The sequence below is a fragment of the Dioscorea cayenensis genome, chromosome 7 (assembly GCF_009730915.1).
Source record: "Dioscorea cayenensis subsp. rotundata cultivar TDr96_F1 chromosome 7, TDr96_F1_v2_PseudoChromosome.rev07_lg8_w22 25.fasta, whole genome shotgun sequence".
Classification (NCBI taxonomy): domain Eukaryota; kingdom Viridiplantae; phylum Streptophyta; class Magnoliopsida; order Dioscoreales; family Dioscoreaceae; genus Dioscorea; species Dioscorea cayenensis.
The window spans coordinates 255,580-281,778 of NC_052477.1; the positions used below are offsets into that span (position 1 = coordinate 255,580).

The following is a 26,199-nucleotide window of genomic DNA, read 5'->3' on the forward strand; positions in this document are numbered from 1 at the left end:
GAAGATGTTGTGTACTGCTATGCTGCATTGCAGTAGATGCAAGAGAAGCTTTTGTTCTGTCTGTCTGTTTTCACAAGAGGGTAGTTTGGTCTTTTCCAGTGTTCAAATGGTTGGTAAATTCGTTGAGTATTTGGTAGGAAAGATTGAAAGGTTGAGATGTGTTTGATCAAGATTTTGTGTTAAGTTCTAGGCAGCCAGAGAGATCCAGATTTTGAGCGGAATGGATGGTGGAGATTGAGTAATCTGCTGATTTTGTTTTTAGTTCAAGGCAAGATAAGATTAAGCGGTTGTGGTGCACCAAATGTTGATGCGTTAGAGCATGACTCAGACTTTCAAATTTGTTTAAATGTTTTTGGTTCTTGGTTATCGCTTTAAGATAAGAAATTTTTTTCTTTTATCGAAATGTTTTTTTCCGTCTTTAGAGAATTAATGAGAACTCTCTTGTAGTTTGCTTGAATTTTCCTGTCTTATATGTGAGGAATTGAAGAAAGTTTTCTATAACAAAGTTGTTCCTGATGGTGTCTAGTTTCCATATAGTGATCAACAGTGGTATCAGAGCTGTATGGTGAGGTATGTGTTTTTTTGTTTGAAAGGGTTGATTGTGCATGTGTTTCTGGTTTGATATTGTGCAGAGTTGTGGGATTTTTTGGTGGTCCGTTAATGTATTGACAGTGAAGAAAGTTTGTAATGGTTTCATGGAGAGGTAGTGGTGTTCACTTGGTGTGACGGTGTGAATTGTGTTTGTGAGTGATTTGTGAAAACATGGCTTCAAGTTCATCTTCAACAGTTGAAATTTCACACACAAGTTTACCAGTGTTTAAGGGTGAAGGATATGAACATTGGAGTCATAGGATGAAGATATTTTTCAGGTCTCAAAATCTATGGAAAATTATTGAAGAGGGTGTACGTAAAGATGCATCAGAGGACAAGAAGATGGAGAGTGAGAAGGATGATGCTAAGGCTTTGTTTCTGTTACAACAGGCTGTTAGTGAAACAATTTTCCATCAGATTGTGAGGTTTAATACTGCTAGAGAAGCATGGGAACACATTAAGAATGAAAATCAAGGCACGTCCAAGATGGTTTCTGTGAGGCAGCAGACACTAAAACAAAAGTTTGACTTGTTACAAATGAAAGAAGAGGAAACAATTCAAGACTATATCACTAGAGTTTTGGTGATTGTTAATCAAATTAGAGGCATGGGTGTGGATTTGGCAGATGCAGATGTGGTTTCAAAGGTTATGAGGAGTTTGTCTTCAAAATTTGTGCATGCAGTTACATCAATTGAAGAAGCAAGGGAGATATCAACACTAACTCTAGATGATTTGAGTAGTTCTCTACAAGCCCATGAAGCAAGATATAATCAATTTCTTGAAAAGCAAGTGGAGAGAGCTTTTGTTATGAGAGGAGGAACAAGTGGTGGAAGGAATTATCCTAGAGGTAGAGGAAGAAGCTGGAGAGGAAGAGGTAGAGGTTTTGATGATCAGAGGTGTGGCAATGTTGGTCAACAGAATGAAACAAGACAACAATGTGATACTAGTGGTGGTTCATGGCAGTCAGGAAGAGGAAGTCCAAGATCTTTTGGCAGATTTGGAAGAGGTCAGAGGCAGTTTAGTGGACAAAGGTTTGGCAGAGGTGGATTACAGAATGTACAATGTTTCAAATGCAAGAAATTTGGTCATTATCAATCACATTGTTGGTCTCAAGGGAAGAATGTTGATGAGGGTTCTTCTAGTACTCAAAAATCTAAATGAAGGTGACAGTTTGTTTATGGTGCATAATGACCGAGCTAGTGATGATCCAACAATTTGGTTGTTGGATAGCGGTACTTCAAGTCATATGACAGGAAGAAGAGAATTATTTTATCAATTGGATGAGAAGGTGAAACACAAAGTGAGGTTGGGTGATGACAAAGAAGTAGATGTGCTTGGCAAAGGTTCTGTGGCAGTTCAGGTGAATGGAGGACAGAAATTAATACATGGAGTTAAATTCGTTCCTTCATTAGCACACAATCTACTTAGTGTGGGTCAGTTAATTGAGAATGGTTACAATGTCAATTTTAGCAAGTATGGTTGTGTCATTGAAAATGTAAAGACAGGTGGAGTTCTCATGACCATTCAAAGAAGTAACAATTTATTTCCTATAGAGTTTTCCAGGAGTGAACAAACAAATGTGGTGCTGAAAAAGGAAGAGATGTCAGTGTTATGGCATAAGAGATATGGTCATCTTAATTTTCAAAATTTGCATGACTTACATAGTCAAAAGATGGTATTTGGTTTGCCAAGTATACAGAAAGTGCAACAATGTGAAGATTGTGTGTTTGGAAAGCTATCAAGGTTGCCATATAAATCTGGAAGGTCTTGGAGAGCTACTCAGCAATTGCATTTAGTACATGCTGATTTGTGTGGGCCTATGCAAACAGAATCGGTTGGTGGTAACAGGTATTTTTTGCTGTTTATAGATGATTTTTCTAGAATGTGCTGGGTTTATATTCTGAAGTTCAAGCATGAGGTGTTTGCATGTTTTCAAAGTTTTCTTGCATTAGTTGAAAGACAATCAGGAAAAAAATTGAAGATCTTAAGGACAGATAGAGGAGGAGAGTTCTTGTCCAGAGAATTCAATAATTTGTGTACTAAGCATGGTATAAAGCATGAATTGTCTGCCCCATATTCTCCATAGCAAAATGGAGTTGCGGAAAGGAAAAATAGAACTCTAGTGGAGAAGGCAAGAAGTATGTTACATGCTAGTACTTTGCTCGAATAAATTCTGCAAGCGATGCAGTACTAACAGCAGCCTATGTATCTAATGTAGCACCTACTTATGCGGTGAATAAAAAAACACCTCATGAAGTGTGGTATGGATGGAAACCTGATGTATCACATCTAAGGGTATTCGGTTGTGTGGCATTTGCTCATCAAGCAACACAGAATGTACAAAAGTGGGATGATAGGGCAGTGAAAGGAATTTTTGTTGGGTATGCTAAAGATGCAAAAGCTTATAGACTGTATATACCAGAGTCTGAGAAAATCATGATCAGTAGGGATGTCAAATTTTTTGAATCTGAAGTGTGGCAGAGGTCAGATAAAACAATAGATGCACAGTTGGCTCCAAGAATTATTATTCAGGAAGGAACTACAGGAAATGCAGTGAGTAGAATGGTAAGAAATTCTTCAAGCAATGATGAGACAAATGAAGGTAGTAATTCTTCAGAGAAGCAGTGACAGAAGACAGTGATACTAGTGTTGATGAAACACCAACACAGAAGGTAAGAGCTTTAAGAGATATTTATGAAAGTTGTAGTTTTGCATTGGCAGTAACTGATCCAACAACATTTGAAGAAGCAAATCAACATGAAGTTTGGAAATTAGCTATGAAGGAAGAATTGAATGCAATAGAAAAAAATCAAACCTGGGAATTGACAGTCTTGCCTGCAGACCAAAAGTTAATTGGTGTTAAGTGGATATATAAAACAAAGTATAAACCCAATGGTGAAGTTTCCAAATACAAAGCAAGATTAGTAGCTAAAGGTTATACACAAGAGTATGGGATAGATTATGAAGACATTTTCGCTCCAGTTGCTAGAATGGAGACGGTGAGAGTTATGTTTGCTTTAGCTGCTCAATTAAATTGGAAGGTCTTTCAATTAGACGTGAAATCGGCTTTCTTAAATGGGGAAATTAAGGAGGAAGTTTATGTAGCTCAACCTCAAGGGTATGAAGTTGTGGGTCAGGAAAATATGGTATACAAACTAAATAAGGCCTTATATGGTTTGAAGCAAGCTCCAAGAGCTTGGTATGAAAAATTGAATGGTTATCTAGAGTCACAGGGATTTCACAGAAGTGCAACAGAATATACTCTATACAAGAAGATGAGTAAAGAAGGAATTATTCTACTAGTTTGTGTATATGTTGATGATGTTTTGTATATGAGTTCATCCTTAGCAGTTTTGACTGACTTTCGAGAGAAGATGAAACAAGTTTTTGATATGAGTGATTTGGGCAAGGCTTCATATTTTCTGGGTTTGGAATTACAGCAAAATAGTGCAGCCATTTTTATGTCACAGAGGAAGTATGTAGCGACTTTGTTGAAGGAGTATCATATGCTTCATTGTAAGCCAGTCAATAGTCCATTGTTGTCTTGTGCCAAATTGCAAGTATATGAAGAAGCAAATGCAGTTGATGTAACCAAGTATAGAAGACTAATTGGGAAATTGATGTATGTCACTCATTCTAGACCTGACATTATGTTTCTTGTGTGTTTATTGTCAAGGTTTATGCACAAGCCTACAACTATCCATCTTGGTGCTGCTAAGCATATACTAAGATATTTAGCAGGGACACTAAATTTTGGTATTCTATACTGTAAAACAGATTCAAAGGAGGTCTTGCAAGGGTTTTCAGACAGTGATTGGGGTACTAATCCACTTGATAGAAAAAACACTAGTGGAGTGGTTTTTACTTTGGGGTCAGGTGCCATTACTTGGATGTCTAAAAAACAAGATATTGTTGCTTTGTCATCAACAAAGGCTGAATATATTGCATTGAGTGCAGCTTGTTGTCAAGGAGTATGGTTGAAACAAATACTTGTAGATTGTGGTTTGCAACATAAAGAATCAATTACAATTCATTGTGACAACAAATCTTGTATTGCTATTGCTCAAAATCCAGCTTTTCATGGTAGGACCAAACATGTGGATGTGAAATTCCATCATATCAGAAATTTAGTTGCAGAAGAGGTTGTCAGGTTAAAGTATTGTGCATCTGAAGATCAAGTGGCAGATATCATGACAAAATGCTTAGAGGGAAGACAATTTTTGAAGTTTCGTGATTTATTAGGAGTTTGCAAGCTTCAATCAAGGGGGGAAATTGTTGGTTGTGATTGAAGAATATGAAGAAGATGTTGATGTGAGAAGCTGAGAATGTTTGATGATGTTGGGGAAGGTGTTGTGTATTGTTGTTGCAGTGCTGCTGTGTAGATGCAGAGAAGCTTTGTTCTGTCTGTCTGTTTTCACAAGAGGGTAGTTTGGTCTTTTCCAGTGTTCAAATGGTTGGTAAATTCGTTGAGTATTTGGTAGGAAAGATTAAAAGGTTGAGATGTGTTTGATCAAGATTTTGTGTTAAGTTCTAGGCAGCCAGAGAGATCCAGATTCTGAGCGGAATGGATGGTGGAGATTGAGTAATCTGTTGATTTTGTTTTAGTTCGAGGCAGTATAAGATTAAGCGGTTGTGGTGCACCAAATGTTGACGCGTTAGAGCATGACTCAGCTTCAAATTTGTTTAAATGTTTTGGTTCTTGGTTACTGTTTAAGATAAGAAATTTTTTCTTTACTGAAATGTTTTTTCTGTCTTAGAGAATTAATGAGAACTCTCTTGTAGTTTGCTTGAATTTTCCTGTCTTATATGTGAGGAATTGAAGAAAGTTTTCTATAACAAAGTTGTTCCTGATGGTGTCTAGTTTCCATATAGTGATTAACAATCTGAATATCAAGTGCATGGAAACAGTGTTTTACGTGCATGTATTTATAGAGACTAAGGGAATGTTAAGATTTTAAGCAGCTGATGACTTAATTTGCATGTCGGTCTCTGTCAACTTTTGGAAATATATTTTTCAACAGTGGTAGGTGGTAAGTTTAGATCATGGATTGTTTACCTTGCTTTCCTTGGACCACACACTTGTCTTGGTTGTCTTCGCGTTCACATGTTTCGATTAAGAAAGATGAGATTATTAAATGGACTTTTGTTTTATTGTTTACTTTTTCAATGTCTATGGCTAAGTGTTGTGTTAATATCGTAGGTTTATTAACGTTCACCAACAATGAGTCTTAATTAACTTTTCTTAATGATTTGAATTGTTTGTGTATATATATACATGTGTTTGCATTTGCATTTATATGTAGTGGAGAAGTCAAGGACGCGCGGCAGTGTGCATTCATTTAGGATAGTTATTGGGATCGACCATCATTTTCAATATTGGATAGAGAAGTAGGAAAAGTGTCAAGTCAATGGATATTTATTTCTTTTTTTATAATTTTAATAATACTATATATATATATATATATATATTTCAAAACAAACTTGTGATAACAAATGCAAAATCTTGAAGTTGATAAAAGTACATATTTCTTGCAGTGGAATAGAGTCGGATGGTTCTGTGCAATAAATTAGAACCATTGATGTTGATTTATTGGGTTAGTCCTTCATCGTGGATTTAATTAAAAACTCAAAACTCCCAAAAATTAATCATCAGAAACAGAGTGTGCCAAGAATTTTCACCATTTGCATGAGTACTTGAAAAAATAAAATTTTACTGAAGCTAATTGTGAAAAATTGAACTGTAATAGATGAGAAAACAAACAACTTCACAACTTCTCATTAAAAAAAAAAAAGGAAAACAAAATAAACAAAGATTAGTGAGTTCAAATAACACATACACGTTAATTGTCACACTCCAAGCATACATATATATACATTTATTAATTAATAATAATATTTGATAATTAATCTCCTCATATATATATACCATGCATGCTCCTACGTACGTATAGTAGCTAGACCTCATGACGTGCCAATATTCATTTGCTCAAGAAACCCAACCACATGCTTCTCTTCCACACACTGAGTGATAAGCCTAGCACCGGTCACCGGTGCCGGCCCCACCGCCGGCGGCGATCCAAGAATACACACCGGAATAATATCAGAATAAGTTAAGGGCACCACTTGCACTGGCTTCCCCCATCCATAGTCCACCTCTCCAAACCCTAACCTACTCCACTCTGACACAAACAATGTCTTATAAGACAACGTAGGAAGATAAGGATCATCTCCTTCTCCGGCAACCCACTTTCCAAACTCCTCCGGCAACTTCTTCTTACTCTCTTTGATCATGTTAACAACTTCAATCTCCGAAACTCCTGCAAGTACACTGCTCATTGCCGTCACACTCACCGGAAAAAAACAGTTACCATAGAAACCAGTAGGTAGTTCAGGATCCACCAAATTACGTACATTAGCAAAGAACACAAGCTTCATTTCCTCATCACTCTCCAAGTTAATAGCTCTTGTCCTGCATTGCCATACTTTAGCTGCTAGAAACTCAAACATTGAACATCTTTGTCCTGTGAGCTTGTAGTACTTGTTCTTGAACATGCCTATTTGTTCCATTGATATGTCTATAGTAAGTTGTTCTAATTTATAGTTAGGTAATATTGGTAATTGAGGTAATTCTTCACTTGATGAAGTATATGATAGATTTGGTGGTGTAGGGATAACTTCCCTGAGCCACACCGGTGTCACCGTCGGAGCTGTGAGACCTCTTGCAAACTCTGCCACCAATTTAAAGAACTGCGCCGCCCCGAGACCGTCACAAATGCTATGGCAAAACTCTAGCCCCATCACAAATCCTCCACAAGCAAACTCTGTCACCTGTTTTTGTTATGTATAAAATAATATGATAAAATTCAGTAAATTGCATGCATTAAGAAAAATTCAAGAGAATGGAAATATATATATATGCAATGTATATACTTGAATGAGAACGAGGATATCGGTTGGGTCGAGGTCTGGGCTGGGATCAGGGAGGAGTTGGTGGTGAGTAGGGAAGAGAGGGTGGCTGAGATAATTGACTTGTTCTAGTGTACAATTAGCAAAGGCCTCGGCGAGAAAGACGCCGTCTCCGGTGCAGTTGATCTGAAGCTTGCCTTGTTTTCGACTCGATTAACCTGCCGGCAATTGGGTAGTAATGCACCAATGCTTTTAGATATTGCCTCTCCTATGATCTTCCCTGGCTCATGGACGCCCATGGAGAATACATGGTATGTTTTGACCTTGCATCTCAAGCCTGGGAGGTTATCAATGGCAGAGAGGTTAAGTGTGGTTTGTGGAGTTGGTTTAGCTGGTTTGATCATTGATTTGGATGTCTTGATAACAGAGAAAGAGGAATTCATTGTTGGTGTAGTACTAGAGAAAGAGATTTTGAGGTACGTAGTAGAGGAGGAAAAGATGATACAAGTGGTATCATTTTATATAGAAAAAGGTGGAAGTGGTGCTTTTGTTCTTGCTTGGCTTACACTGTACTTGGCTTAGAAGCTCAGATTCTAATTTGTTTTTTTTTTTCATTGAAAAGAAATAAGGTTGGTGGTGACTGGTGAGGTCCAATATTTACTTTTGTCTTTATCTTGGTAGGAATTGATTCAAATCTAAGCTACTTTGGGATTGAACTGGATTTATTATTATATTTATATTTACTTTTTTTTATATAATTTCCCGGCCATTCATTAAGTTTGATTTGAGTAATTGTATTTTATTAGTGTTTAAGTTGTTGGTGGGGGAAGAGAGAATATATGAAACTCAAAGACCTCAAAAACAAGTGTTCGACGAAATGCTTGCTTACATTAATACCTGAAGCTATAAGTGTTCGGTGAAATGTTTATTAGTGGTCATAAGAGAGATAAAAAGTAAGGTGTTCTCAAAGATAGAGTTCCAACCAATGAGCAATTAGCTCTTGTTCCACTTAAGTAATAAAAAAGTAACAGATAAACAAAATACAGCCCATTACACTATTGGCTATGCCATACATCAGACCAACTATTGGTCAAGACCATTTCAAACCCATGCCTATTGATTTGGCTCAAATTAAGAGAGATTTCTAAATAATTAATGCCCTCTCTCTTATCACAAGCAAACAACTCAATTAACTGCTCCACCACTACACTCACATCCATACCTCCTATCCTCATACATGAATAGCAACCTTACCAAGCTCCATTCTCCACATAGCTGCCGACAACCACAGTCGGCACATCCATCGCTACCCATATCTTCAATCACCATCAACAGGAGTCTAGACATTTAAATACAATAATGTGTTTATATCCTTACCAAAAACTAGGCTTACACTCTTGACAATCTTGCTAGCGATAAGGATGTTCAACAGTCCCTCTATGCTCCACATGCAACAACTGAAACGGTTGAGCTATCTTTTTCTACATTTCTCTTTTGCTTCCAGATAATGAACCACTTGTCGGTTTTGAAACTGGACTGAGTTTTGTGATCTCAACAGCACTCACCGCCGGAGATAATGCAACCTCACTCAGAATACTAACACAGCTAACTTGCACACTCTTTTCATTCAGCAAAAAACAAAACCAGATGAAAATGTTACAAGAGTTCAAAAAAAGAAGAAAAGAAAAGTATAGAGAAAAGTAAACCAGACTAAGCTTTAGTACAACCAACAGGAGACTGACCAAGGATCCAGAAGTTTAATAAGCTAAATCTTGCTACCAGTACGACACTACACCAACACACGCAAAATAGTACCATGCAGGTCACGAACAGAGAAAATAGATCACCCTTTGAGATTTGCATATGCTCGTGGGCCCCATGTGGATTAAACCAACAAACTCCCCCTTAATCCACATCCTGAGGCTCAAGATCCTGCACACCCAGACATTTACGCATGACAGCAAACTTCATATTTGGCATCGCTTTAGTCATCACGTCTGCCCTTTGATCATTTGAGCTCACTGGCTCAACCACGATCATACCATTTTCTATGCATTCTCGGATGTAGTGAAAACGCATGTCGATGTGTTTGCTGCGATCATGATGCACAGGATTCTTCATCAGTGCGATAGCTGATCTGTTATCCACGAACAGAGTCACTGGCTTGAGTTTATTCCCTGTTATTTCATTAATCACATTCGCCAGCCACACCGCTTGGCATGCAGCGGCGGCTGCCGCCATGTATTCAGCTTCGCAGGAAGACAAAGCTACTGTCCTTTGTTTGTATGAACCCCAAGACACGAGGTTGTTGTTGATATAGAAAACCATGCCTCCGGTGCTTCTCCTATCGTCTGGGTTACTTGCCAGATCACTGTCTGTATAACCGGCAAGTTCCACATCATTTTTTCCCCTTTTGTATGTCAAGCCAAAATGGATAGTACCCTTCAGGTATCTAAGAATCTGCTTCACAGCTTTAAGATGTATCAAGGTTGGCCTTTCCATGTACCTACTAAGCATTCCCACAGAATATGATAGATCAGGTCGTGTATGCAGGAGATACCTGAGACTACCAATGACGCGTCGATATTCTGTTGGGTCCACCGGCTCACCTTCCCTGTCCTTGTGCAATTTTAATTTGTGCTCCATTGGAACATATGTTGCATTACATTCACTCATGCCAAACTGTTTCAGGATTCTGCAAGCGTATGATGATTGTCGGAGGGAGATTTGCTTCTCCCCTTGTTCAACCTCAATACCCAGGTAGTAGGATAAGAGTCCCAAGTCACTCATGTCGAATTCATCCATCATCTGCACCTTGAACTGATTTATATCCTCTCTGCTTTTTCCCGTGATGATCAAATCATCCACGTAAATTCCCACTATAACTGCACCACCATCTTCTTCTCTAGTGTATAATGCTTGTTCTTGTGTGCATTTTGCAAATTTTAGATCCTTTAGGTGAGCATCCAACCGCGAATTCCAGGCCCTTGGGGCTTGACGGAGTCCATATAGAGCCTTTGATAACTTATACACCATGTGTTCTTTGCCTGGCACCACGAACCCATCAGGTTGGTTAACATATACCTCCTCCGTCAGAATCCCATTTAGAAACGCTGATTTCACGTCCATGTGGTGGACTTCCCACCCTTGATTTGCTACGATAGCGAGTATCACACGTATTGTATCAAGTCTCGCCACGGGCGCGAAAACTTCATCAAAATCCACTCCGTGCTTTTGAACAAAACCCCTTGCCACTAACCTCGCCTTGTGCTTGACGATATTCCCCTCGGAATCTCGTTTAGTTTTGTAGATCCACTTCAGTCCTATGACTTTGTGGCCCGGTGGTAATTCGGTTAGGGTCCAAGTGTTGTTTTCTTCAATGGTTTCCATCTCTCTCTTCATAGCTTGTTCCCATATGGCTTGACCCGACGCATTGCTATAGGAGGTGAGTTCTTCGGTCTCCAGTAAGAGAAGATCTTCAAACATTTGTTCTCCTTCTATTTCAGCATATATATCAGTAAGTAATCGATACCTATCTGCTCTTTCGACTGTGCCAGGTGTGGTTGCCATTTCTAAGTCTGAGGACGCAGCCCTTTCAGTGAGTGATGGGGTCGATGCCATTTGAGTCACATTTTCTTGTAGCGGGATCCTCATCCCATCACCTCTAGTGACCTCGCATGCGCCACCCACTGGTGCTTGAGTGGCTTCCAATGAGTCTATTTGACTTCCAGACTCTGAACTCACTGTGTTACTCATGGTCTCTGTCCACCGGGTTTCTGTTAGAACTACGAATTTCATATGATTACTGGTGTGTGCTTCACAGTTTTCACTCCACTTCCACTCCGTATCTTCTAGACATATTACATCCCGACTCACATGAAGTTTATTACGGTGTGGGTTATACAAGCGATGAGCCTTACTCCCTTCTTCTACTCCAAGATAAACCATGGACTCACTACGATCATCGAGCTTTTTTAAATGCGGAACTGTCACCTTGGCGAGTGCAACACAGCCAAACACCTTTACATGACCCAGATGAGGTTTCACTCCGTTCCAAGCTTCAAATGGCGTGCGATTTTCTAAAGCTTTTGTCGGCCGCCGATTTAGCGGTACACGAGATGCCCTCATGACCCTCTCCCCGTAATCTCCTGTGCACACGCATGTTTTTTAGGAGTGATCTCGCAGTGTCCATAATGGTGTGATTCCTCCTCTCCACCACCCCATTCTGCTGAGGAGAGTACGGTGCCGTGAGATGCCGTTTGATGCCACAATCATCACACAACTTTGTAAAATCAGCTGACATAAACTCACCACCTCGATCCGACCTCACTGTCTTGATCTTGTGTCCTGTTGAGTTCTCCATGAGAATTTTAAATTTTTTGAACTCAAAATATACTTGAGCTTTGGACCTCAGGAAATAGACCCACATCCAACGAGTGCAATCATCTACTATTAAAAAATAATATGTGTTACCTGCAATGGTGCAAGGTGATACTGGTCCGCACAGGTCCATATGTAGTAGCTCCAATGGTTCCTTTGCTCTGTAATTCGCCTGGGCCGGGAATGGGCTTCTTGTATGTTTAGCAAAGATGCACCCTTCACAAACTTTGTTTGGGTGTGAGATCACCGGGACACCACCAGCAATTCATTTTTCTCCAATCAATTTCAGTGTATGAAAATTGATGTGCCCAAGCCTTGCATGCCAAAGCCACGCCGGATTATCAAAGCTCGCCATGAGATAGGTTTCATCACACGTTTCAAGTTGGATTTTGTACAGCCCGTTCGGTGATCGTCTCACAGACATCAACAGTGCTCCACTTTCATCATAAACTTTTAGATACTCTCCCGTCATCTCTACTTCATTACCATCCTCGGTCATTTGGCCGAGACTAATGATGTTACTGCGAAGTCTCGGTATATAATACACCTCCTGTAAGACCCGATGATCACCATTTTTACATTTAAGTAAGACAGAGCCCTTTCCCATTATATCTATAGTGGATCCATCTCCAAACTTCACCATACCCGTAATACTTTCATCTAGCCTTTGGAACTTCCCCCGGTCTCCCGACATACGGTTGCTGGCTCCATTGTCCAAGTACCAAGTATGAGTATGGAGTTGTTCCATCTCGGTGCTATGTAGTTCGGGAATCACCTCCTCTTCGTTCAACATCACCACATCCTGGTTCTTCTCCCGACTCTGTATTTCTCCTTGTGCTACGGTTAGCATAAGAGCAGATTCTTCATCATGCACAAGATTCACCTCCTCGCCTCGTCTCTCGTTCCAGCATTCAGAAGCATAATGTCCTAGTTTATCACAGTTGAAGCATTTGATGTGCTTCTTGTCTCTGCTCCCGCGGCTACTTCCCTCCTGGTGTACGGTGCTAGGAATCCCACGACCCCGTCTACCACGTGCATGACCTCTACTCCTTCCTCTTCCCCAGCTCCGCATCTCAATATTCTCGCTGTTACGCTTCCATGCCTCCTCGTCACTTCTTCTTGCTCGTGCACTCCACTCTTCATGGGTAAGTAACAATCGATCTCCTTGAGTCTCTTCCTTCCTTATCCGCTCCTCGTAAGCTTTCAGTCGCCCTATGGCCTCTTCGAATGGCATGGTATCGACATCAATGAGCTGCTCGATTGAGGCCACAACTTGTAGGAATTTATTCGGAACTGACCCAAAAAGCTTCTTCACAAGTGTAGCATCCTCCATGGCTGTTCCAAGCTCATTGAACCTATATGCCAAGCTGCTGAGTTTCCCTGCGAACTCGTCTATAGAATCAGTTTCCTTCATCCTTAGGGCTTCAAACTCGCTTTTTAGTGTTTGCACTCTAGCCTTCTTCACCCTATCCACACCAAGAAACCGGATTTTGATGCTTTCCCAAGCTTCCTTCGCCATTTTTTCTTTGCAATCTGCAGCAATATGTCTTCCGGTACTGCTTGAAAAATGCAAGCGCGAGCCATCTTGTCCTTCCTTAAATCCACTGTCGTTCCATCAATCGGATCGATTGCCTCCCATACACCTTGAGCGTCCATGTTTGCCTCCATCTTGATTGCCCAGGTTGAGTAGTTAGTGGGAGTGAGCATAGGATACTGCAGCGGCACCATTCCATCCTTGGTCGCCTGTTGAGTAGTAATCGCCATGTCTTCTGCTCGGAGATACTTTGTCATGCACCTGGTTTCGCTCTGATACCATGTGTAGGTTTTGAAACTGGACTGAGTTTTGTGATCTCAACAGCACTCACCGCCGGAGATAATGCAACCTCACTCAGAATACTAACACAGCTAACTTGCACACTCTTTTCATTCAGCAAAAAACAAAACCAGATGAAAATGTTACAAGAGTTCAAAAAAAGAAGAAAAGAAAAGTATAGAGAAAAGTAAATCAGACTAAACTTCAGTACAACCAACAGTCACAGGAGACTGACCAAGGATCCAGAAGTTTAATAAGCTAAATCTTGCTACCAGTACGACACTACACCAACACAGGCAAAATAGTACCATGCAGGTCACGAACAGAGAAAATAGATCACCCTTTGAGATTTGCATATGCTCATGGGCCCCATGTGGATTAAACCAACACCACTTTGATTGCATACACAGTCTCGATCAGTTCCTTTATTTTTTTAATATTTGAACTTTAGGATGTTTTGGAGGAGGGATATTGAGCTTTTTGCTCAAGGAGACATGTGACCCCTGATTTGGGTAATTGTTTGAAGCATTTGGTAAACGCTGGAATTTTAAATCATATTTTGCTTTTGTCATTTTTAATTATTTTTAAAATTAATCATATATCTAATCTCAACGTATCTACAGTCTTGAAAGTGAAAAAAAATTTCGGACTTTGGCGTCCCGAATCAACAACCCTTGAGACTTAATAATCATCATTAATTCGGGCTAAATTTTTTTTCATCTTCACCGACCATTTTCTAGGTGCCATGTACCTACATATTAGTCATTGTCTTTTTTTTTAAAATTTAAATGTATTATGTTCAAATTTTTCACAAACTAATGGATGTTGGTTGAGATCACTCATCGTAATGTTATTGTATTTGCTTTTATTATAAACAAACCAATGGTTTATTAACTTTGATATATATACAGAAATAAAATTAAAAAAAAAAGATCTATGTTAAACAAGATGGTGGATATATATATATATATAATGGCATGAGTAACCTATTTAAAAAAAAATACATAATTTATATTAATTTTTGAGATTTTTACTAATAAAATAATGTTAGATACTAATAATTATATTTCAAGACCAAAACCGGAAACATTTATTTTTGTAAAGTCTTTAAAAAAATATGTTTAAATCAAATAATATTAAGGGATTGGCGGAATCACATGTATTAAACGGGTTATCGGATCAATATAGTTTTGCGGATTTAAATTTTTGATCCGTTTGCTAAATTTAAACGGATCGGGTATAAAATATGACTATACCCGCCACCCGTTTCCGCACACTAGCTAGCGAGCACTGCTACCTGATCCTCTCTTCTCCCCAAACCACGCAAAGGCGAAGGTTTTGGCTCGCCGTCGTTGGAGTTTCCGAGCTCTCTCCGACCGTGGAAGGGAGAGAGGGACGATGAGGAGGATGAGATGGGCGGTGGATGGCGGAGGATTGGAGCTGGATGCCGAGACACCAGTGACCATGGAGGGAACCGCGAGGGCGGTGCCTGGTGACCCTCTACCATTGGGAATCTCGCGTGGAGTTCGAATTACGAGGCCCAAGCAGTTTGATTTCATGCACCGCTTCATGTCACTACCGCTCGTTCCATCCTACTCCGGCGATGTCGACAATGGCGGCCAGGGATTCCTGTTTCACCACAATCACAACCTGCATCTCCGGGAGAACTGGTAATGTCTTTGTTGTTGTTGTATTTTTCTCAAATTTAAGGTTTTGCAGCGTCTCGGACTGGCGGTGTATTAGAAGGATTTATATTCCTTGAAGTATTTGTGATCAAGTATCTGAAATTGTTGGTTTTGGTTGGTTTGTGCCCGTCTTGAACTGGGATTTGTAAAGCTTGTTTTGAATATTTATAATTTAGTGGTTGAAAAACTGGATTTTGGTTGAAGATTGTTGTTTTGGGATAGTTGTAGTGAAATTGTTGCTTGAGCTTTTTTTGGCTGAACTTAGGATTTTTTGTTCATTTGGGTATTAGTTGATGCAGATTGAAGTTTTTCATTGAGTGGTTATTTTTGGAAACATTCTATGTCTACTGTTAAAAGTTTTTTTCCTAACTTGTTGAAGATAAAGATTTTTATTGGGTGGATTGGAGAAGCTTGGATTGGTCTTATGATCTTTATCCCCTGCTGCCAGATATAATGCTTCAGAGGAAATGCCAAGTCTTCTTCCAATTACCTGTGTGACTTCGTTTGTCAAGTTTAGGTTGTTGAAGGTTTTGTTGAGATGGTTTACATAGGTCGAAATGGTTAAGTGATTCCATTCATATTTTGACTTAATTTAGTTCATTATCTTGTTCAGGACTTTGTCACTTTTGGAGCAATTCCATGTCCAGAAGATTTTTTCCTTCATCAAAGAGAAGGCATCAGATCATCTTAACAAGGCTTCATGGTCTAAGAACATAATGAGTAATATACATGATATGTTTTCTTTTGGGCTTGGTACAGAATTGTGGTTTCCATCAGATTCTTCTCTACTTGTTGAGACATACAATATAAAGAAAGGAACTCGAGGCAAAGTTATTTTCAATCATGAGGTAAGTATGCCTATATTTTGATTCTATGACTTGTGCAATTCATTTGTATTACATTTGATATCTCTAAAATCTGCTCTAATAGAGGTTTTTTCCCCTGTATATTCAATTTCACATGCTAGGATCACTAACTGGTCGTCTGGATTTTTGGTGTAGTCCTATTATCAGGGGTAGCTTCTTGATGTCCTTCTGTGCCACCTCCACCTGCCAAATCTTAAGAATGCCGTGCTTTATGTCCTCTGCCCTATTGCTTGCACACTCCTTTTAGGTATCCTCGATGAATTTTTTTCTTCAGCGCAACCTTGTCAATACAAATTCTGCAGTTGTGTTTGCTATTCTTTAGGACTTCTAGGATTTCTTCATTTTCTTGTAGCTGACTTTATTGTACTTCTTATATCTCCTTTCATTACGGCATCCACATCTTGATACTTTATCTTGCATGGTCATGCACATTCTTTTTGACTACAGTCTAAAGGTGTGTGACTAGTCAATATCATTGCAATGCATGTAAGGGATACTTTGGTGAAGTTGACCACCTGAATAACATGCTGGTCATTCCAAAGAATGAAGGGGTTTTTTTTTTTTTTTGGGAATAAGAAACCAATGATGGAGTTGAGTGATAAATAGAGTTGTGCCATTACAATGCAAAAGGAGGAATGAACTCAGTGGCATCCATTTAGTTTCCCATTGAATGGAGTGAAGAAGTTATACAACAATTGGTATGAACGAATCCTGATTAAATATAGGGAGAATGAAGACAAGGGAAATTTTCCTGCGAAATGATTTGCTGCAAGACAGCCTTTTGACACCACTACTGCAATGATATGTAAATTACTTTAAAAGACCTGGGAATTTCACTGCTTGGCAGATAATAGCATTCTGTTACTGTTACTTATTGCTTCTAGTGCTATTGAGATATTGGATAGGATATCATGTTATGATTATATGATTATTCACATCACCTTTGCACTATTAAATTGCCGAGAATTCTTCTGTTCAGTACAATATGTCCATGAACAAGTAATTTACTTTATTTGGTCTGAACATTTACTCATTAAACATTCAGTTTTTTCCAACTTTATGTCTTGAACTTAGTAATTAATATTTGGCATTCGGGCTATGACATGTTCCTATTTTGTCTATGAGAAAGTTCAGCCTTGAGGTATAATTTGATAGCTACTCTATTGTAAGCCCTTTGCTTTTTATATGACATTTATGTTCCATGAGTGCTTGTGACATTGTTGATTCACTCCCAGAGATTGCTACCTCACTAAAAATTTCAATTTACGAGATTGCTTTCAAATTATTCTTCTGGTTGTGTTTCCTTGGAGCTTTGCAGTTTTCGCAGCACAATCTACAGTTGGAGCCGCTTGCCCCGCACTTTATGTTGATCAAGATGGGACATATTGGGATGTACCATTGTCGATGGGGGTTGATCTTGCTTCAGTGGCATCACCTTCTGGCATTAACTACCATTTAAGCTTACAGCATAACAGTGGACAACCCAAGCACCTAAGTTCTCAAAAAAGTCAGATACCTTTGTCTTTGCTGCCTGGATTGTGTGCAAAGACTGTTATATCCATAAGAAGATTTGTGGACTTCTGGAGAAAGAAAGAGGGCAAGCTAAAGATGGTTCAACCTTATGATGCTTTTCTTTCGGATCCACATGTTTCAGCATCAGGGACCATTGGTAAGAGAAAAATGCTGAGAAAAGTTATCCTTTGTTATGAGATAGAAAATTTTGCGTAGCTCCTCTTAACATTTCTGCCTCTTGCTGTTTAGCACCTAGGTACTGTTTTAGTTTTATTGCAGATCTTTTATGCTATTTTCATTATTAACCAAGTTGTTTGTCAATTAATGGAAGGTGATACTTTTGTTGCTTCTAGGTGCTGTAGTCAGTGCATCACTCGGAGAAAATTCAACCAGGTTTTTGGTGAAAGACGGGCTTCAGCAACACGAATCATTGAATTTATATTTCGAGAAACAAAACTTTGCACTCATTGGTGATCTTTTTGCCACCATTTCTTGTACTGCTCAACATGGAAACTTCCAGCGGCTCTTTTTTGATCTTACGAGGATACATGCTCGCCTCGATTTCCCTTCAGGTTCATCATTCCTAAGTGGTGCTGCTCGTGTTGCAAAACAATTTTACCATTCTCAGCGCCCAGAGCCAGAACTACTTTGTGCAATATGTCCACAACTCACAGTGTCTCTTCAGCAACAGGTATCTAAGTCTAAACTAATTTAGTTTTCCCTCCCTCTACTTTCAAGAGTTTACATGGGGTTCCACATTTTCTTATATACTTTTTATAATACCAAACTATTTATGTGATTCTACAGTACGATTCCTAGAATGAACAAGACAGGTCAAAGGATGTCTTGAATTTGGCGTGTTATAGTTATTTAGAACTTATAGGGTCAGTATTCTTTGGTAGTCATATTATTATAGGATCAAGTGTGAAAGAACCTTTTTCGGTTAAAGAAGCTACATGATGGCTAGAACCACACATGATACACCACAATGGGAAACAACCAATGATCACTGGAAGAAAACCTGTACTGGCACTAGCATCCATAAATCCATATGGTAAGATACATCCTTCTATGAAACAGAAACAAATTAGGTGCAAGGCGACAATGCGTAGCTAATCTGTCAATTAATTGATGCCCTTTCCTCGAAAGTTAATTGAACTTCATATCAAGTGTGAAAACATCGGTGAGTATACAAACCAGAAGAAGGTAAGCTGTTGAGTTGTTTCATTGAACTGGTTCTTATTATTATAGCTTGGATGATGACCCACTGCACGATTAGTGACTAGAAAACCTTTGTCATACTAGAGAGTAAACCTATTTGATAGATCACATCTCTTTTGATTGTTCCAAGTGGTGGTAGTCCAACAACAAATGAAATACCATGCTACAAGTGTTCTCTTGCATTGATTATTGGTACACTATATTGACACATTACCAGTGGTAGATAAGATATGCATATTTGAGTGTCATCGCTCTTTATACATATATTATATATATCTGTTGATTGATGAGGATTTATTTGTGCAAACTGTAGCTGATTGGACCGTTCAGTTTCCGAGCTGATTCCAGAATTGTGGCAGATACGAAGAATGTTGGCCGAGTAGAGGGTTCAATATTGGCCATAGACTGGGCCCTGAAGGTCTTGGGTTCAGCTAGAGCAACTGCTTGGTACTCCCTTAACAATCAAGAGTTTATGATTGAGCTCCGATTCTTTGAAAGCTAAAAAAAAAACTAAATCTCTCAGCATTTTGTTGTTAACCATGGTCCCAAATTGTTTCTGTTGTAATTCAATGATACTCTTTACTTTAATCGAATGAGTTTTTTTTTTTTAAAAAAAAAAAGTTAGTGTTATTATTTGACTTTAAATTGATTGAATTCAACAAATAATTATCTCTACTAATTTTCTCACTAATCAATTTCTATTAGAATAATCTTTTTTATATATATATATATATATATGATAAAGTGGACAAGAAACATCATAAGGCTTGTGTTGCACAAGCAAGAAGTTTATGTTTCAATCTATTTGTGTTTTTTCACTTTATGTGAGTTAAAATTCAAACTTTTTTTTTTTCTTGAGCAAGAATCTGAATACTCTATATAAAAGATATGTACAGTGACTAGTAGTAAGAAATTAATATTTTAACTTGTGTTTGATATTCAAATCTCTTTTAACTACAAAGATATAAACACTTTACGCAAAAAATCAGGTATCAAAACTAAATGGTCATTGGATAGGGACTAGTGGCAAGAAATTAATATTTTAACTTACTGGATATTCAAATCTCTATCAACAGCAAAGATATAAATACTCTACGCAAAAGATTGGGTATCAAAACTAAATGGTCATTAGATAGAGAATAGTAGCAAGAAATTAATATTTTAACTTACATGTGTCTAATATTCAAATCTCTTTCAATAGCAAAGATATAAACACTCTACGTAAAAAAATCGGGTATCGAAACTAAATGCACATTAGATAGGGACTAGTAGCAAGAAATTAATATTTTAACTTACATGTGTATGATATTCAAATCTCTTTCAACACCAAAGATATAAACACTCTACGTAAAAGGGTATCGAAACTAAATGCACATTAGATAGGGACTAGTAGCAAGAAATTAATATTTTTAACTTACGTGTGTACGATATTCAAATCTCTTTCAACACCAAAGATATAAACACTCTACGTAAAAGGGTATCGAAACTAAATGCACATTAGATAGGGACTAGTAGCAAGAAATTAATATTTTAACTTACATATGTCTGATATTCAAATCTCTTTCAACAGCAAAGATATAAACACTCTATGTAAAAAATCGGGTATCGAAACTAAATGGTCATTAGATAGGGACTAGTAGCAAAAAATTAATATTTTAATTTACTTGTATCTTATATTCAAATCCTTTTCAATAGCAAAAATATAAACACTCTACATAAAAGATCGGGTATCAAAACCAAATGGTCATTAAATAGATCGTGTATCAAAACCAAATGGTCATTAAATAGATCGTGTATCAAAACCAAATGGTCATTAAATAGATAGATATATATACACCATATAATTATGTATTATTGCTATTATTTGTCTTGAAAAAAGTGGCACCTGTTAATATTCCCATTAAGTGAGCAACCTCAGTTTACACGCAACGAAACGACAAATCTCAACTTTGATCAAAGCACAAGAAAGAACAACCCGACCGTTTTTCCACCGTGTCGTAATTTCATTGGCCTCTGTTTTTTATTAATGGGTTTTCCCCTTCAATTTTTGCTTGCGTGTCCATGCCGAGACGTGCAATCGTTATTGTATTGCTGAAAAGAGAACCGTATGTTTTTGTCGTATTCCCCTGTAATTCAATTCAATGTTATTTGCATTTACATACACCACTAAAATACTTTATATTTTTGAAAATTATTTAAAAAACCAAATTAAATTTCATTTTACTCCTAAAAAAATTTAAATTAATTTTTTGTTACATTAAAACTCTCATTTAAAGTTAATAGTCGATGCATGCACTGATGTAAAGTGCATTGCAATCTCAATGCTTTCATCTTGAGATAGATTTTAATCCCGAGTCTTTCTCAAAATGAAAATCTTTCACAAAAAAAAGACTCAATATTAATAGACCAAGACACCATTGATTTTACTAGTTTATTTCTCACCATAAACCTATATAAGTATATACAAATAGTTTATAAGGATGTATACTCAAAAATATAAAAAATTTCAAAAAAAAATAATAAAATAAAACAAATTCCAATTTTAATTTTGACAAATTTAAAAATTTTAATATATATATATATATATATATATATTCTTTAAGCGGCACAATTGTAATTTCCCACACGTCTCTTATAAGTTATAATAATAAATATAATATAATTATACTTGTATAAACTATCTCAGCCCCACATCAAAAAACCAAATCCCCAGATCAAATCCAAGCCCTCCGTCTCAGATCTCTCAACCTCTCTTCTTGCTCGGTTCCTTGAAGAAGACCATCTCCAATGGCGGATCACGACGAACCTCTCCTGACTTCCTCCGAGATCGAAGAATCCCCATCACCAATCTCCACCACCTCCGAATCCTCTTCAATCAATCTCCCCTCTCTCAACCGCTCCGTTCTCCACCGCTCCAGCACGGCCCCAGCCATGGCCGCCATCATGGCCGAAGTCAACCCCGTTCCAAACCCTAATCTCAGGAGCAACAACTCCTCCTCTGGCTCAATCTTCAGGCATGCATCTCTCCTCCTCCTTCTCTACCTCTCTCTCGGCGTTCTCACCTACACCTTCAATCCCCAATGCTTTCTCCGGCATCGAGACTCATCCGATCATCGACGCCCTCTACTTCTGCGTCGTCACTCTCTGCACAATCGGCTACGGAGACATCGCACCTCTCACCCCCATAACCAAGCTCTTATCTTGCGTTTTCGTCCTCATCGGCTTCGGCTTCATCGAAGTCCTTCTCTCCGGCGCCGTCAACCGATTTCTCGACCACCAAGAAACCCAATTCTTAACAAGCATCATCCGCCACGGTACAGGCCCATCAAACTACATCTTTGACGCCGAGAAAGGCCGAATGAGGATTCGAATGAAGGTTCTCCTCGCCATCAGCGTCGTCATTCTTTGCATCGCCATCGGCGCTTCCGCATTGAGCTTTCTTGAAGGTTTGGATTTCATGGACTCATTGTATTTGTCCGTGATGTCTGTCACAACAGTTGGATATGGAGATCATGCTTTCAAAACCATGAAAGGAAGAGTTTTTGCTTGTTTGTGGTTGTTAATATCAACACTTGCAGTTGCCAAATCATTCATATATTTAGCTGAGGCAAGAATTAATAAACGCCACAAAAGAATTGCAAAATGGTCACTACACAGAAATTTGACTGTGGAAGATTTGCTTGCTGCAGATCTCAATCACAATGGTTTTATCAGGTCTGTCTGTTTGTCTGTCTGTGCTTTATCAATGTTTTTATTTTTTTTTTGTGCTAATGCAATTTTTTTTTTTTTTTATGATATAATTGTTTATGCAGTAAATCAGAGTATGCAGTTTTCAAGTTGAGAGAGATGGGGATAGTGAAAGAGAATGATGTGTTGCAAATTTGTGACCAGTTCAACAAGCTTGACTGTAATAATACTGGAAAGATAACTTTAATTGATTTACTTAACTACAGGAAATTACAGGTATAGTAAATGAGATGTGTAATATTATATATACATCAGTGTATGAAGGAAATTTTAGTTGAATCTTTTGTACAAAGATATGTATATAAATATATGTGGTGTACAACAAATTTTCAATTTTTGAAAATGTAGTAAGAAAATTTTGTTGAATATTTGGTATAAAGATATGATTGAGTTTATATGTTATTTTTTTTTGGTTTGAAATTTTGAATTTGTCTGTGCATTTATGGTCTTGGGCCCTTTGTTTTCAATCATGTTTGCAATATTTTATGTGTAACGTGGGCAAATGAAAAATTTATTTGTGGTTTTCAGGTCATGAATTAGGTCCTGTTAGAGTCTTTATCAATAAGAAAAACTTATTTGGCAGGAATAAATGAGCCAAAATTGGTTTGAATCATTTTTGTAGGGTTTGAGGTCATGAATCTTGTTCCTGTTAATAGTCCTTATCAGTAGTGTACTACTTGGATTCATGGTGCTAGAAATGTGGCCTTTGGAAGGGATGCCCTTTCAAAATTTGGAGTACCAATTTAGCTTTGTGGTCCCTAAATATCTGAAGGTATATATATATATATATATATTGAAAAACTATAAAGCTAAATTTTAAGATAATCTTCTTAATTTAAATTTCTAAAATAGAGAAAATTAGTAATTAAAAATCATTTTCAAAACAAGACATATGGGGCACATGTGACATGCCAACGCCCATATGTATATTAATTAAATGTTTTTGTGAATGATAAGGTTTGGTTCATTTTTAATCAAATAGAATGAAATTTTGATATTAATAAAACATTAATAATAATAATAATAAATACCTTTGTTGTAATTAATTAAAAGAAATTGAATATATTGAATTTAAATCAAAATTAATTAAGATGATAATGGGTTATGCAACGTTTGGACACCATTATTCCAAAGCAATCAATCAATGAAAACTTGTGACTAGCCAACGCCTTGTCATGCCATTCCATTCATGACTCATTGCTACTCAATTTAAACTTTGCATTGAATTCATTTCTAGTTAATTATGACAAATGCTTGGCATGTTTGACATGCATGTAATGAAAAATCTTTTGCTTCTTAATTTTGATGATAATTACTACTGATAGTACAAAGGCCACAATAATTGTCTATTTGTCCACCTATTCAATGCAATCCAGTGAATAGTTGTCCTTAAAGTGTTTATATATTTATATATATATATATTCATCTTGTGATCCATGTGTTTTGAGGATTGGTACCAACCACAAGTATCAAGCATAGTCTTATTGGCTTTTGGTGCAAAAGTTGTTGTGCATTGGTGTCATTTGCTTAGTCAAAAGCACTGGTACTACTTTATGTGGGTTAGGTTCCACGGGTTCCTACTTTGTCATTTATTATTATTATTATTATTATTATTATTTTTTTATATAGATTAATGATCACATAAAATATATAAAAAAATAAAATTAGGAAAAAAATAAATATTTAAAAAAATAGAAGTAAGTTGTCACTAGCCAAAAATAACAATATTACTATTCTAATTTTTTATTCTGTGTTTCTTTTTTCTTATTATGTATTATTTTTTAATAAAATAATAATTTATTTTTTTATTAAAAATAATAATAAAAATATTGAGACGTAAACTAACCGCACAAGTGATGGTTAGATATCCATCATAAATCTAATCCCAGTAGAGTTATGCAAAATGATAAACAAACTTTAAAGTGATGACAACTATGTAGGGATCTTCCTTGAATAATCATTTTCTATCTGATCAAATTGTATCAAATAATTCATAAATTATTTGAGAGCATGTTTTAGAGTTGAAAAAGTACACAAAAATTTAAGATTCATTAATATAATTAACTCAACTGTGTGATTTTTGGGTTGGAAAAATGCACATGTCATGTCATTTAATTTTAATAAAAAAAAAATTAAATTACTATTTTAAACTCTTTATATAAAAAAATTAGGCTACAATAAATAAATAAATATATATATATATATTTGAAATAAGGATGAGTTTTATGGATTTATCAAAAGAAAATTATGTATTTATGTTCCAATGATATTTGCTTTTCCCCTAAGTTAAGAGACAGATTGCATGGTCAAACTCAATTTCAATGTTAAAAATGTGGATCTCATTAATTTCAATTAATTTTCTTAATTAATGTGTTCAAACTCTTTGAAACTGAATATTGTCAAAAGAAATAACTTTTTATTTTTTCAAGAATATTAAAATTAAGTAATGTGCAACTTGTGGCACTTCTTAGTTATTTCCTCCCTTGAACTTTTTACTTTTTATGTATATAATAAATAATTATCATTCTAGAAGGTGTGGCATTATTTCTCAAAACGTGTCAAAAAGTACAAGCTAACCGACAAAAAGATTAATCACTATTTGTGCATGTGAAAAGTTGAATAAATGCAAAGTTGGGAAATATAAAAAATTAAAAATAGCTATTTAATTTTTTTAAAACAAAGCAATATTAAGTAGAATTATTTAATTACATGATTTATTATTTATGTATGGATGATGGCACTTATAAGGATCTCTTCAGCGGTTCATACTAGTTGTTCATGTTGTTTTTGGATTAATAAAAGATAAGTGAAAATTTAATTTATTTTCATTAAAAAAAATTAAAATAAATAAAATTCATCCTTTAAACAACTTCAAAATTTTAGTCATGGCCTCCTTTATAGTAAAAGAGAACAATTAAAATTAATCGAATGTTTTTTTTTTGAGTGTTTATACTGTGACTAAAAGTACAAAAAGACAACATTGAAGGATTTAGTCAACATTATGAGGAGAATTTTAAATGTAACTCAGGTCATGTACCGACGCTAAAAACAATCTAAGGGGGGATGATGTCTAATCAAAATTAGTTCAGCAAGTTCATTTTTGTATTGTAAAAAGGCTCACCTATTCTTCTTTGTCATTTACTCATCCACTTAAATCGGTCTCTCTATATTTAGTAGATCATGTTTATGTACTTTTTCTTTCACATTCTTTTTTTTTTTTATAATATTTGATTTTATTGCTAATGAATTGTGTTCTATCTATTTTTTGTTTAAAATAAAATAATAGAAAACTAGTAGCTTATTCTCGTTCCAAATAAAAGTCGGTAATTTAAATCACTTTCATTTAAAGATTGTAAGTCCATGACCTGCTCCTTTTTACTAAAAAAACACTCTATGGTCATCTATCGATATTATATATATATATATATATATATATATATTATTCATTGAGTATGTTAATTTGCACGGTTATAAATAA

General features: G+C 36.7%; 3 protein-coding genes and 1 pseudogene across 3 annotated transcripts; 2 read left to right on the plus strand and 2 right to left on the minus strand.

Annotated features, from left to right (window-relative positions):
- Positions 1-6,346: 6,346 nt before the first annotated feature.
- LOC120264671 lies at positions 6,347-7,940 on the minus strand (annotated as a pseudogene).
- Positions 7,941-12,142: 4,202 nt separating this feature from the next.
- LOC120264673 lies at positions 12,143-13,396 on the minus strand. The gene has a single exon (XM_039272496.1). It carries the CDS (start codon positions 13,394-13,396, stop codon positions 12,143-12,145), a length of 1,254 nt encoding a protein of 417 aa, XP_039128430.1.
- Positions 13,397-14,980: 1,584 nt separating this feature from the next.
- On the plus strand, positions 14,981-19,484 carry LOC120265755 (protein TRIGALACTOSYLDIACYLGLYCEROL 4, chloroplastic-like). Its single transcript, XM_039273720.1, has 5 exons — positions 14,981-15,360; positions 15,989-16,227; positions 17,569-17,910; positions 18,107-18,444; positions 19,288-19,484. Exons 1-5 carry the CDS (start codon positions 15,089-15,091, stop codon positions 19,474-19,476), a joined length of 1,380 nt encoding a protein of 459 aa, XP_039129654.1. The 5' UTR covers positions 14,981-15,088; the 3' UTR covers positions 19,477-19,484.
- Positions 19,485-21,631: 2,147 nt separating this feature from the next.
- On the plus strand, positions 21,632-23,116 carry LOC120264614 (two-pore potassium channel 5-like). The gene is given in 3 exon segments (XM_039272435.1): positions 21,632-22,049; positions 22,051-22,688; positions 22,787-23,116. Coding segments are annotated over 3 exon segments (1,083 nt in total). The 5' UTR covers positions 21,632-21,761; the 3' UTR covers positions 22,944-23,116.
- The last annotated feature ends 3,083 nt before the right edge of the window (positions 23,117-26,199 follow it).